General features: G+C 40.3%; 1 protein-coding gene across 2 annotated transcripts; it reads left to right on the top strand.

Annotated features, from left to right (window-relative positions):
• Positions 1 to 529: 529 nt before the first annotated feature.
• Positions 530 to 12912, top strand: LOC135522747 (probable G-protein coupled receptor 141). 2 transcript variants are annotated; one of them, XM_064949297.1, is made up of 3 exons: positions 530 to 947; positions 5954 to 6351; positions 12103 to 12912. In XM_064949297.1, exons 2-3 carry the CDS (start codon positions 5984 to 5986, stop codon positions 12626 to 12628), a joined length of 894 nt encoding a protein of 297 aa, XP_064805369.1. In that variant the 5' UTR covers positions 530 to 947; positions 5954 to 5983; the 3' UTR covers positions 12629 to 12912. The 2 variants fall into 2 exon arrangements, with proteins under 2 accessions (XP_064805369.1, XP_064805368.1); XM_064949296.1 differs by having other exon boundaries at positions 5949 to 6351.
• Positions 12913 to 13141: the final 229 nt, after the last annotated feature.

The raw sequence follows: 13141 nt of genomic DNA, 5'->3' as shown, positions 1-13141 counted from the left end.
TCTGTGCTCTGTGTTTGTATGTTGGCACCCTGCCCTAGTGTTCTGTGTGCTCTTGTCGATTCCGGGTAACGTTCTTGTGGTATTCTGTTTTTTGTTTTAGTTTAGTTTTGGTGAGTTTCTTTTTAGTTCTTTTTGTGTTTTTCCTTCCACCTTTTGGATTTGCCATTTTTATTTTTAGGATTTTTTCTTCATTAAATACACCGTCTTAAGTACTGCTGTGTCTGCCTCATCTTCTGGGTTCTGCTGTCTATTCGTGGCTCAGTTGGTTAAGTGACTGTTTCTCACTCCGGAGACCCAGGTTCGAAACCGGGTCCTGACAGTGGGTGTATATCAGCTCTTTCTGAGAACAATGATGGAGTGATGATTTTGTTTACTGGAAGAAAAGTATTGGCTAATTTGGCACGTCTGAAAATATCTCTCAATTTTCACCACATCCTCTTTCAGTTCTGTTGAACAGCCTGGTCTCTCAACAGATGGATTACACACTCACACTTCATACACATTCTATTTTATGGGGCTGAATAATGATGTATGGAGCTGCTCACAGCCTCTGTAAACCCTTTAAGAGGCCTATAGAAAGACTTTAATATAGTCCTCCCAGAGAAAGACAGGAAGTGTTCTCTCTCTCTGTCAGTGTGGGTGCATAGAGCTGGTCAGAGGAAGTTAACAGCTCTGTGGCTGAGCTGCCATATGTGTAGTCCCTTCTTGTGAATGTGGTGTTGTGTGCTTCTGACTCTGCAGACAGTATGTAAAAAGGACCTATCAAACGCACTGTGCTTTTTTTACAAAGAAAAGGGGGTGGTAAAGCAGCTCTGGTAAGGGTGGCGCATAGGTCACACTCTCTCTCACACACACACTGTATGCCCTGACTCTCACAAAAACTTCCTGACACTCACACCACCCTGATTTCCTTCTCTGTGGAAAGTTTTTACCTGATCCATCAGAAGGTAGGTCTACAGAATGATTTGATATTGCTATATATTCTATTGTCATTTTTCAGAACTTAAGACTTCTGTAATAACATGAGACTTACTTGATAGATTTTAAGGTTGTGAGGAGGATTGTGTTGCACATTGGTTGTTTTCCGAATAGTTGAATTTTCATTATTTTGTCACTCCCAGTAGATATGGACAGGTACAATCACTCACTGTATTGCAATATGTGTCCACTGTGACTGACAGTATGTATATAATGCTGGGCTGTAGTACCCGAGACCACATTGAGTGTCTCAGTGTTGGATACATTTGTACTCGGTCTTGGACAGTGAGTACTGGTAATTTCTTCCCGAGACCAGCCAAAACCAGCAGAGTAAAAACTCAGAATTATCAGCTTCCTTTCAGTCAGAGCATAAAACTGCTTCACCAGGCCAAATATATACACTCCTTTCTTGAAACATTAGTATCTTAACAGCTTTTATATCAATTATAGACATGTTTGTGCAGTGCTGAACCTATAGACTTTCAGTGTGTGACAGGTTAGTACAGTGGTGAACCTATAGACCTTCAGTGTGTGACAGGTTAGTACAGTGGTGAACCTATAGACCTTCAGTGTGTGACAGGTTAGTACAGTGGAGAACCTATAGATCTTCATTGTGTGACAGGTTAGTACAGTGGTGAACCTATAGATCTTCAGTGTGTGACAGGTTAGTACAGTGGTGAACCTATAGACATTCAGTGTGTGACAGGTTAGTACAGTGGAGAACCTATAGACCTTCAGTGTGTGACAGGTTAGTACAGTGGTGAACCTATAGACCTTCAGTGTGTTACAGGTTAGTACAGTGGAGAACCTATAGATCTTCAGTGTGTGACAGGTTAGTACAGTGGTGAACCTGTTTGGCCTTCAGTGTGTGACAGGTTAGTACAGTGCTGAACCTATAGACTTTCAGTGTGTGACAGGTTAGTACAGTGGAGAACCTATAGACCTTCATTGTGTGACAGGTTAGTACAGTGGTGAACCTATAGACCTTCAGTGTGTTACAGGTTAGTACAGTGGTGAACCTATAGACCTTCAGTGTGTGACAGGTTAGTACAGTGGTGAACCTATAGACCTTCATTGTGTGACAGGTTAGTACAGTGGTGAACCTATAGACATTCAGTGTGTGACAGGTTAGTACAGTGGTGAACCTATAGACCTTCAGTGTGTGACAGGTTAGTACAGTGGTGAACCTATAGACCTTCATTGTGTGACAGGTTAGTACAGTGGTGAACCTATAGACATTCAGTGTGTGACAGGTTAGTACAGTGGTGAACCTATAGACCTTCAGTGTGTGACAGGTTAGTACAGTGGTGAACCTATAGACATTCAGTGTGTTACAGGTTAGTACAGTGGTGAACCTATAGACCTTCAGTGTGTGACAGGTTAGTACAGTGGTGAACCTATAGACCTTCAGTGTGTGACAGGTTAGTACAGTGGTGAACCTGTTTGGCCTTCAGTGTGTGACAGGTTAGTACAGTGGTGAACCTGTAGATCTTCAGTGTGTGACAGGTTAGTACAGTGGTGAACCTGTTTGGCCTTCAGTGTGTGACAGGTTAGTACAGTGGTGAACCTGTAGATCTTCAGTGTGTGACAGGTTAGTACAGTGGTGAACCTATAGACCTTCAGTGTGTGACAGGTTTGTGATTCTGCAAGGACAGCAACAATAATACCAGTGCACTCATGTAAGAGAGGACACTTTTTGTAAAACACAAAGGGCCAGTGGTGTAGTGGAGGGTATACACAGGTATACCCACTTTTTTTCAGCGGGCATTGCTTATACTCACTTCTTAATCCCTACTGTTGAGTATCAAAGTAGTGTAGTGGAGGTATATGACTTATCAATTACGTACTACAATAGAGAAATCATGCACAAAGTTGCCAACACAATCGCAAAGCCCGTGAAATATATTCACATGCATGTGCGCTGAACACACAACCTAGTTACAGCGGAATATCATCTGCAGACAGCAAGAGTGTGCAGCTCTCAACTGGTTTTGGCATGGTGCAGATCACAGAATAACGACATCGGTAGCCCGGTGGGTAGGAAAGACGTTTCAACGTATGATATCTACCAGTAAATGTTAATGTTAACTAAGGCAACAATGGGTGTGTAAACCAGGTATTGAAAAGTTTAGTCCGAAGTGTTGGTTAGTAGGCTACTTGTGATGTGCAATTGTCATCATGCCTGTTTGTATCACGGGGCATGGGTGGACACACCCTGACAGGCCAACCCAACCAGATTGATGTGGTTTAAGCATTGTTGTGGACTTAGACCATTACATTTGTGTATTTTTCCTATAACAAAGTGTCATTTTGAGAGTGAAAATCTGAAAAATGTATAAGAAAACTCACAAAGAAATATACAAAACATGGGATTTTTCCACACAGGCCACCTTTCCTTCACTGGGTGGGCAGTTTGGGAACTTTTTGACAAAATTAGACTATACCACCTTCTCCAGGCATCAATACATAGGGCCGATGGAAAGACAGCAGTCACACACAACATGATGTTAAAGGATAAGCAGTGCATAAACTCTGACATAATAAGCCAGTAGGTTTCAATCATAAAAAGACAAAAAACAACCATTGAGCATTTCCCAATCGAAATGTAGAACTATCACTTCCCATTGCAAAAACATTTCACATTTATTACAAAGTAACCAGTGACGTAAAGTTTAAAGTGGAACTGACAGCGGATATGAAACAGACAATCATAATATCAGTCAAAAATATTAAATTCCCAGTTTATCCTACAAAACCAACTTTATAAAAGGTTTTAAAAATAGGTTATATTTGAGTCAACATTCCATGACATAGACTAAGGCATTGTTGGCAGAATAGATGGATGCAGTTCAATGCATGATTCATATAATTCACCAATACATTTCTTGGTAGTCCAACAAATATTGCTATCAGGTTGTTAATCACAGCTGGCCTGGTACATTGTTTGCTGCCTCCATTCGGGATGCACTGTTTCAGTTTCAATGATTCAATACTCTGGACAAAAACAGACGAATGTAACTAAGGCTGGGAATGTCAATACAATCAAACTAGCAAGGGCAATGATCACAAGTCAGTCATAACGTAGCTAATAGGCTAGCGCATCTATTTATGTAGCAAGCTAAAAACACGGAGCCTAACCTTAGCTAGATAGCTATCTAGCTAGCTGCTAGGAGGATGTCATGTCATTGGAGGAGTGGGTGATTGACTGATGTTTTCCCCTCATATAGTTTTTCAGTAGCTATACACAGCTTTAGATGCAGGTGTCATTTGGTTAGCTAGCAAGAACATGAACGATTGTTATCCAGTTAGCATATCTCTTGCGTTCGCAAATTCACTCTGTCTATCTACTCCGATTTCAGAGCACTCTCGTCTGTGTGCCAGAGAACAGAATAACTGATGAATTTACAAATGTGCAACACCCTCTGAATATGACCGGTGTCAGTAAACGTAGGCAAAAAAATGTAATAGTTAGTCACGAACACCAGATAACATGCTCTGCTACGGCGAGTAAAATGGTCAGAATAAGGTGTTTTCTCATTTGTGTCTGGAAGTAGCTGGCTAGCAAGCTAGACAACTTTATCCAGTTAGTTTAGGTGCTTGGTTGGGACAAGAATGCATTGTCAGACAAGCTGCAGAAGGACGAGGAGGCTACAATTCCCCATCTTTTATCAGTGCAATTTTGACGGCCAACTAGCTGAAAAAGTTTGAGAGGGTTTATCTAATGTTCCTTTGTTATATTTGAGCTCATCTTGCTCTGGTTAGCGTTAGTTGTTGATGTGCATAACTGAGGGAGAGAGAGCACACCTTTTCATGGTTGTTTAATCAATAGAACTGTAATGTTCCCAAATGTCAAATCAAATCAAATTTTATTGGTCACATACACATGGTTAGCAGATGTTAATGCGAGTGTAGCGAACTGCTTGTGCTTCTAGTTCCGACAATGCAGTAATAACCAACGAGTAATCTAACCTAACAATTCCAAAACTACTACCTTATACACAGTGTAAAGGGATAAAGAATATGTACATAAAGATATATGAATGAGTGATGGCACAGAACGGCATAGGCAAGATGCAGTAGATGGTATCGAGTACAGTATATACATATGAGACGAGTAATGTAGGGTATGTAAACAAAGTGGCATAGTTTAAAGTGGCTAGTGATACATGTATTACATAAAGATGCAGTAGATGATATAGAGTACAGTATATACATATGAGATGAGTAATGTAGGGTATGTAAACATTATATCAAGTAGCATTGTTTAAAGTGGCTAGTGATATATTTTTACATCAATTTCCATTATTAAAGTGGCTGGAGTTGAGTCAGTGTGTTGGCAGCAGCCACTAAATGTTAGTGGTGGCTGTTTAACAGTCTGATGGCCTTGAGATAGAAGCTGTTTTTCAGTCTCTCTGTCCTTGCTTTGATGCACCTGTACTGACCTCGCCTTCTGGATGATAGCGGGGTGAACAGGCAGTGGTTCGGGTGGTTCTGAAGTCTAAGGATCTGAAGTCACGCTGTTGTAACCAACTGTAAACACACAGTCCAGTTCAAAGTGAATGATGGTGGCCCTGTGTTGCAAATGGCTTGTTTGTATAAAGGTCTACTGTAGCTCTGATAATACTTATTTTTATTTATTTATTTTTATAATACTTATTTTCCACCATAATTTGCTAATAAATTCATTAAAAATCCTACAATGTGATTTTCTGGATTTTTTTTGTCATTTTTTTTGTCATAGTTGAAGTGTACCTATGATGAAAATTACAGGCCTCTCTCATCTTTTTAAGTTGGAGAACTTGCACAATTGGTGGCTGACTAAATACTTTTTTGCCCGACTGTATCATGTCAATACCTACAATAATGATATTGTGTCGTTGGCTGTTTACCCTCCTAATTTGAATTGATAAGAGTGTCTGCTTAACTGCATTCTGTTCTCTATCTCTCTCTCTCTTCTCCCCATCCCCCAGCGAAGTTGGTGTCTCAGGTTCCCTCTAACTCTACCATGTCCAACGTACCGGAAACCCTGTCCATCCTCAAACGTCTTACCCTGTTGTCCATCTATAGCCTGGTCCTGGTCATTGGGGTCACCGGGTTGGCCCTGATGATCCACATCCTCCAATCCAACATGCGATCAGTCATCACCATCGCTATGCTCAACCTCACCCTGGCCCACTTCCTGTTCCTACTCACCGTACCCTTCAGGATCTACTACTATGCTGCTGGTTACTGGATGTTGGGGGAGATGCTGTGTAAGGTGGTCAGTGCCATGATCCACGTGCACATGTACATGGCTTTTGTTTTCTACGTGGTCATCCTCGTCATACGACTGCTGGGGTTCCATAGCAAGAAGGATCGCTACGAGTTCTACAGGTAGTTAACTGTGTCCTACAGGTAGTTAATTTAACTGTGTTCTACAGGTAGTTAACCATGTTCTACAGGTAGTCAACCTCATTGTAAAGGTAGTTAACCGTGTTCTACAGGTAGGTAACCCTCTGTTTTCTACAGGTAGTTAACCCTCTGTGTCCTACAGGTAGTTAAAGCTCTGTGTTCTACAGGTAGTTAACCCTCTGTGTTCTACAGGTAGTTAACCCTCTGTGTTCTATAGGTAGTTAACTACCTGCAATTAACTGTGTTCTACAGGTAATTAACTTGACCATGGTCTACAGGTAATTAACAGTGTTCTACAGGTAGTTAATTTAACCATGGTCTACAGGTAGTTAACCGTGTTCTACAGGTAGTTAACCGTGTTCTACAGGTAGTTAACCGTGTTCTACAGGTAATTAACCGTGTTCTACAGGTAGTTAACTTAACCGTGGTCTACAGGTAGTTAACTTAACCATGGTCTACAGGTAATTAACCGTGTTCTACAGGTAATTAACTTAACCGTGGTCTACAGGTAATTAACCGTGTTCTACAGGTAGTTAACTTAACCGTGGTCTACAGGTAGTTAACTTAACCATGGTCTACAGGTAATTAACCGTGTTCTACAGGTAATTAACTTAACTGTGGTCTACAGGTAATTAACCGTGTTCTACAGGTAGTTAACTTAACTGTGGTCTACAGGTAATTAACCGTGGTCTACAGGTAATTAACCGTGTTCTACAGGTAATTAACTTAACCGTGGTCTACAGGTAATAAACCGTGGTCTACAGGTAATTAACCGTGTTCTACAGGTAATTAACTTAACTGTGGTCTACAGGTAATTAACCGTGTTCTACAGGTAGTTAACTTAACCGTGGTCTACAGGTAATTAACCGTGGTCTACAGGTAATTAACCGTGTTCTACAGGTAGTGAACTTAACCGTGGTCTACAGGTAGTTAACTTAACCATGGTCTACAGGTAATTAACCGTGTTCTACAGGTAATTAACTTAACCGTGGTCTACAGGTAATTAACCGTGTTCTACAGGTAGTTAACTTAACCGTGGTCTACAGGTAATTAACTTAACCGTGGTCTACAGGTAATTAACCGTGTTCTACAGGTAGTTAACTTAACCGTGGTCTACAGGTAATTAACCGTGTTCTACAGGTAGTTAGCCGTGGTCTACAGGTAGTAACCGTGTTCTACAGGTAGTTAACTTAACCATGGTCTACAGGTAATTAACCGTGTTCTAGAGGTAATTAACTTAACCGTGTTCTACAGGTAATTAACCGTGTTCTAGAGGTAATTAACTTAACCGTGGTCTACAGGTAATTAACCGTGTTCTAGAGGTAATTAACTTAACCGTGGTCTACAGGTAATTAACCGTGTTCTACAGGTAGTTAACTTAACCGTGATCTACAGGTAATTAACTTAACCGTGGTCTACAGGTAATTAAACGTGGTCTACAGGTAATTAACTTAACCGTGTTCAAAAGGTAATTAACTTAACCGTGTTCTACAGGTAATTAACTTAACCATGGTCTACAGGTAATTAACTTAACCGTGGTCTACAGGCAGTTAACTTTACCATGGTCTACAGGTAATTAACTTAACCGTGGTCTACAGGTAGTTAACTTAACCGTGGTCTACAGGTAATTAACCGTGGTCTACAGGTAGTTAACTTAACCGTGGTCTACAGGTAGTTAACTTAACTGTGGTCTACAGGTAATTAACCGTGTTCTACAGGTAGTTTACTTAACCGTGGTCTCCAGGTAATTAACCATGGTCTACAGGTAATTAACTTAACCGTGGTCTACAGGTAATTAACCGTGGTCTACAGGTAATTAACCATGGTCTACAGGTAATTAACTTAACCATGGTCTACAGGTAGTTAACTTAACCATGGTCTACAGATAGTTAACTTAACCATGGTCTACAGGTAATTAACCGTGTTCTACAGGTAGTTAACTTAACCATGGTCTACAGGTAATTAACTTAACCATGGTCTACAGGTAATTAACTTAACCATGGTCTACAGGTAATTAACTTAACTGTGGTCTATAGGTAATTAACTTAACCATGGTCTACAGGTAATTAACTTAACAATGGTCTACAGGTAATTAACTTAACCATGTTCTACAGGTAATTAACTTAACCATGGTCTACAGGTAGTTAACTTAACCATGGTCTACAGGTAATTAACTTAACCGTGGTCTACAGGCAATTAACCGTTTTCTACAGGTAATTAACTTAACCACGGTCTACAGGTAATTAACTTAACCGTGGTCTACAGGTAATTAACTTAACCACGGTTTACAGGTAATTAACTTAACCGTGGTCTACAGGTAATTAACTTAACAATGGTCTACAGGTAATTAACTTAACCGTGGTCTACAGGTAATTAACTTAACCATGGTCTACAGGTAGTTAACTTAACCGTGGTCTACAGGTAGTTAACTTAACCATGGTATACAGGTAATTAACTTAACCATGGTCTACAGGTAATTAACTTAACTGTGTTCTACAGGTAATTAACTTAACCGTGGTCTACATGTAATTAACTTAACCGTGGTCTACAGGTAATTAACTTAACCGTGGACTACAGGTAATTAACTTAACCATGGTCTACAGGTAGTTAACTTAACCATGGTCTACAGGTAATTAACCGTGGTCTACAGGTAATTAACTTAACCGTGGTCTACAGGTAATTAACCGTGGTCTACAGGTAATTAACTTAACCGTGGTCTACATGCAGTTAACTTAACCATGGTCTACAGGTAGTAAACTTAACCATGGTCTACAGGTAGTTAACTTAACCGTGTTCTACAGGTAGTTAACTTAACCATGGTCTACAGGTAGTTAATTTAACCATGGTCTACAGGTAATTAACCGTGGTCTACAGGTAATTAACTTAACCATGGTCTACAGGTAATTAACTTAACCATGGTCTACAGGTAATTAATCGTGGTCTACAGGTAATTAACTTAACCATGGTCTACAGGTAATTAACTTAACCGTGGTCTACAGGTAATTAACTTAACCGTGGTCTACAGGTAATTAACCGTGGTCTACAGGTAGTTAACTTAACCATGGTCTACAGGTAATTAACTTAACCATGGTCTACAGGTAATTAACTTAACCATGGTCTACAGGTAATTAACTTAACCGTGGTCTACAGGTAATTAACCGTGGTCTACAGGTAGTTAACTTAACCATGGTCTACAGATAGTTAACTTAACCATGGTCTACAGGTAATTAACCGTGTTCTATAGGTAGTTAACTTAACCGGGGTCTACAGGAAATTAACTTAACCATGGTCTACAGGTAATTAACTTAACCGTGGTCTACAGGTAATTAACCGTGGTCTACAGGTAGTTAACTTAACCATGGTCTACAGATAGTTAACTTAACCGTGGTCTACAGGTAATTAACCGTGTTCTACAGGTAGTTAACTTAACCGGGGTCTACAGGTAATTAACTTAACCATGGTCTACAGGTAATTAACTTCACCGTGGTCTCCAGGTAATTAACCGTGGTCTACAGATAGTTAACTTAACCGTGGTCTACAGGTAATTAACCGTGTTCTACAGGTAGTTAACTTAACCGTGTTCTACAGGTAATTACCTTAACCGGGGTCTACAGGTAGTTAACTTAACCATGGTCTACAGGTAATTAACTTAACCATGGTCTACAGGTAATTAACTTAACCATGGTCTACAGGTAGTTAACTTAACCATGGTCTACAGGTAGTTAGCTTAACCATGGTCTACAGGTAGTTAACTTAACCATGGTCTACAGGTAGTTAACTTAACCATGGTCTACAGGTAGTTAACTTAACCATGGTCTACAGGTAGTTAACTTAACCATGGTCTACAAGTAGTTAACTTAACCATGGTCTACAGGTAGTTAACCGTGGTCTACAGGTAGTTAACTTAACCATGGTCTACAGGTAGTTAACTTAACCATGTTCTACAGGTAATTAACTTAACCATGTTCTACAGGTAATTAACTTAACCGTGGTCTACAGGTAATTAACCGTGTTCTACAGGTAGTTAACTTAACTGTGGTCTACAGGTAATTAACCGTGTTCTAAGGGTAGTTAACTTAACCGTGTTCTACAGGTAATTAACTTAACCGTGGTCTACAGTTAATTAACCGTGTTCTACAGGTAGTTAACTTAACCGTGGTCTACAGGTAATTCACCGTGTTCTACAGGTAGTTAACTTAACCATGGTCTACAGGTAATTAACCGTGTTTTACAGGTAATTAACTTAACCGTGGTCTACAGGTAATTAACCGTGGTCTACAGGTAGTTAACTTAACCATGGTCAACAGATAATTAACCGTGTTCTACAGGTAGTTAACTTAACTGTGGTCTACAGGTAATTAACTTAACCGTGGTCTACAGGTAATTAATCGTGGTCTACAGGTAATTAACTTAACCGTGTTCTACAGGTAATTAACTTAACCGTGTTCTACAGGTAATTAACTTAACCATGGTCTACAGGTAATTAACTTAACCGTGGTCTACGGGTAGTTAACTTTACCATGGTCTACAGGTAATTAACTTAACTGTGGTCTACAGGTAATTAACTTAACCGTGGTCTACAGGTAGTTAACTTAACCGTGGTCTACAGGTAATTAACCGTGGTCTACAGGTAGTTAACTTAACCATGGTCTACAGGTAGTTAACTTAACCGTGGTCTACAGGTAATTAACTTAACCATGGTCTACAGGTAATTAACCGTGGTCTACAGGTAATTAACTTAACCGTGGTCTACAGGTAATTAACTGTGGTCTACAGGTAGTTAACTTAACCATGGTCTACAGGTAATTAACCGTGTTCTACAGGTAGTTAACTTAACCATGGTCTACAGGTAGTTAACTTAACCATGGTCTACAGGTAATTAACCGTGGTCTACAGGTAATTAACTTAACCGTGGTCTACAGGTAATTAACCGTGGTCTACAGGTAATTAACCGTGTTTTACAGGTAGTTAACTTAACCGTGTTCTACAGGTAATTAACTTAACCGTGGTCTACAGGTAAATAACCGTGTTCTACAGGTAATTAACTTAACCATGGTCTACAGGTAATTAACCGTGTTCTACAGGTAGTTAACTTAACCGTGGTCTACAGGTAATTAACCGTGTTCTACAGGTAATTAACGTAACCATGGTCTACAGGTAATTAACCGTGTTCTACAGGTAGTTAACTTAACCGTGGTCTACAGGTAATTAACCGTGGTCTACAGGTAATTAACTTAACCATGGTCTACAGGTAATTAACCGTGTTCTACAGGTAGTTAACTTAACCGTGGTCTACAGGTAATTAACCGTGGTCTACAGGTAATTAACTTAACCGTGGTCTACAGGTAATTAACTTAACCATGGTCTACAGGTAATTAACCGTGTTCTACAGGTAATTAATAGTGTGTTCCACAGGCCATATAGCACAAATATTATATTGTATATTGGCCATATAGCACACACCCCTGAGATGCCTTATTGCTATTATAAACTGTTTTCCAATGTAATTAGAGCAGTAGAAATAAATGTTTCGTCATACCCGTGGTATATGGTTGGATATACCACAGCTGTCAGCCAATCAGCATTCAGGGCTTGAACCACACAGTTTATAATGGTAGTTAACTATGTTGTAGAGGTAGAGAGGTGTCTCTCAATGTGTGGCATGGCATGGGGGATGGGAAAGGCAAATATCTGTTTCTCACAAAATCACTAAGGGTCTCCTCTCTTCTCCAGGAAGTTGCATGCTTTTGGCGCCAGTGTGGCAGTGTGGACAGTGATGTTTATGGTCATCCCCCCCATCCTTTATTACAAATACGGCAAGGACGTCCACGATAACACCACCAACAAGACAAACACAACGTCCGACAATTACTCCCACTGTTTCCATTTCGGCAACCACCTGGAAAAACACACTGTTGCCAAGGTGCTGAACTACATCATGAGCTCTGTGATCATCATTGTGGCCTGTGTGCTGACGGCACTGCAGTGTCATGTCATGGTCCTTCTGACCAGGAAGTATGGGGGAGACTGCATGTCTCACCAGGAGTTCTGGGCTCAGCTGAAGAGCCTGTGTTTTGCTTTGTTGCTGCTGGTGTGTTTTGTCCCCTATCACATGTTCCGGATGTACTACCTGGGACACCTTGACCTGCAGAACATTAACGAGGTATTCCTCAGTCTCACGGCCTTCAGCTGTTTCGACATGCTTACCTTCCTAGGGAGGGGACACTGCTATATGTGTAACAGAGCACGGACTGTGTGACCTCTTCTCACACAAACTCAGAGCCGAAACCTTGCTGTAAGAGCGTTTCCTTTTTAAACAGTACTTTAGCGCCATCTGCTGCTTATTCATATAGCTACACAAGAGAGTATATCTACTATAGACTTCACTATAATTTATTTATAATCTTATTGGAATTTAAAATAACTTGACGATGTTTCTCTCTATATGCCGATTTCACTGTTTGCTAAAACTATTTGTAAGGGCGAGATCTGGCTACATATGGTCCAAATATTGTAATAAATAAATACATTGCTAAAATGTTACTGTTCTACTATTATTTTGTGAAACATTACCTCACTCTTTCCCCCGTCTCAACAGAATTGGCAATGCTGACACCACACACACACACACACACACACACACACACACACACACACACACACACACACACACACACACACACACACACACACACACACACACACACACACACACACACACACACACACACACACACACCAATATTCCTGTCCCTCTGAGTTTTATGGAGGC

Source organism: Oncorhynchus masou, chromosome 30 (assembly GCF_036934945.1).
Source record: "Oncorhynchus masou masou isolate Uvic2021 chromosome 30, UVic_Omas_1.1, whole genome shotgun sequence".
Taxonomy (NCBI): Eukaryota; Metazoa; Chordata; class Actinopteri; order Salmoniformes; family Salmonidae; genus Oncorhynchus; species Oncorhynchus masou.
The sequence above is the reverse complement of the archived record's forward strand: the minus strand, read 5'-3'. Positions and strand labels throughout refer to the sequence as shown.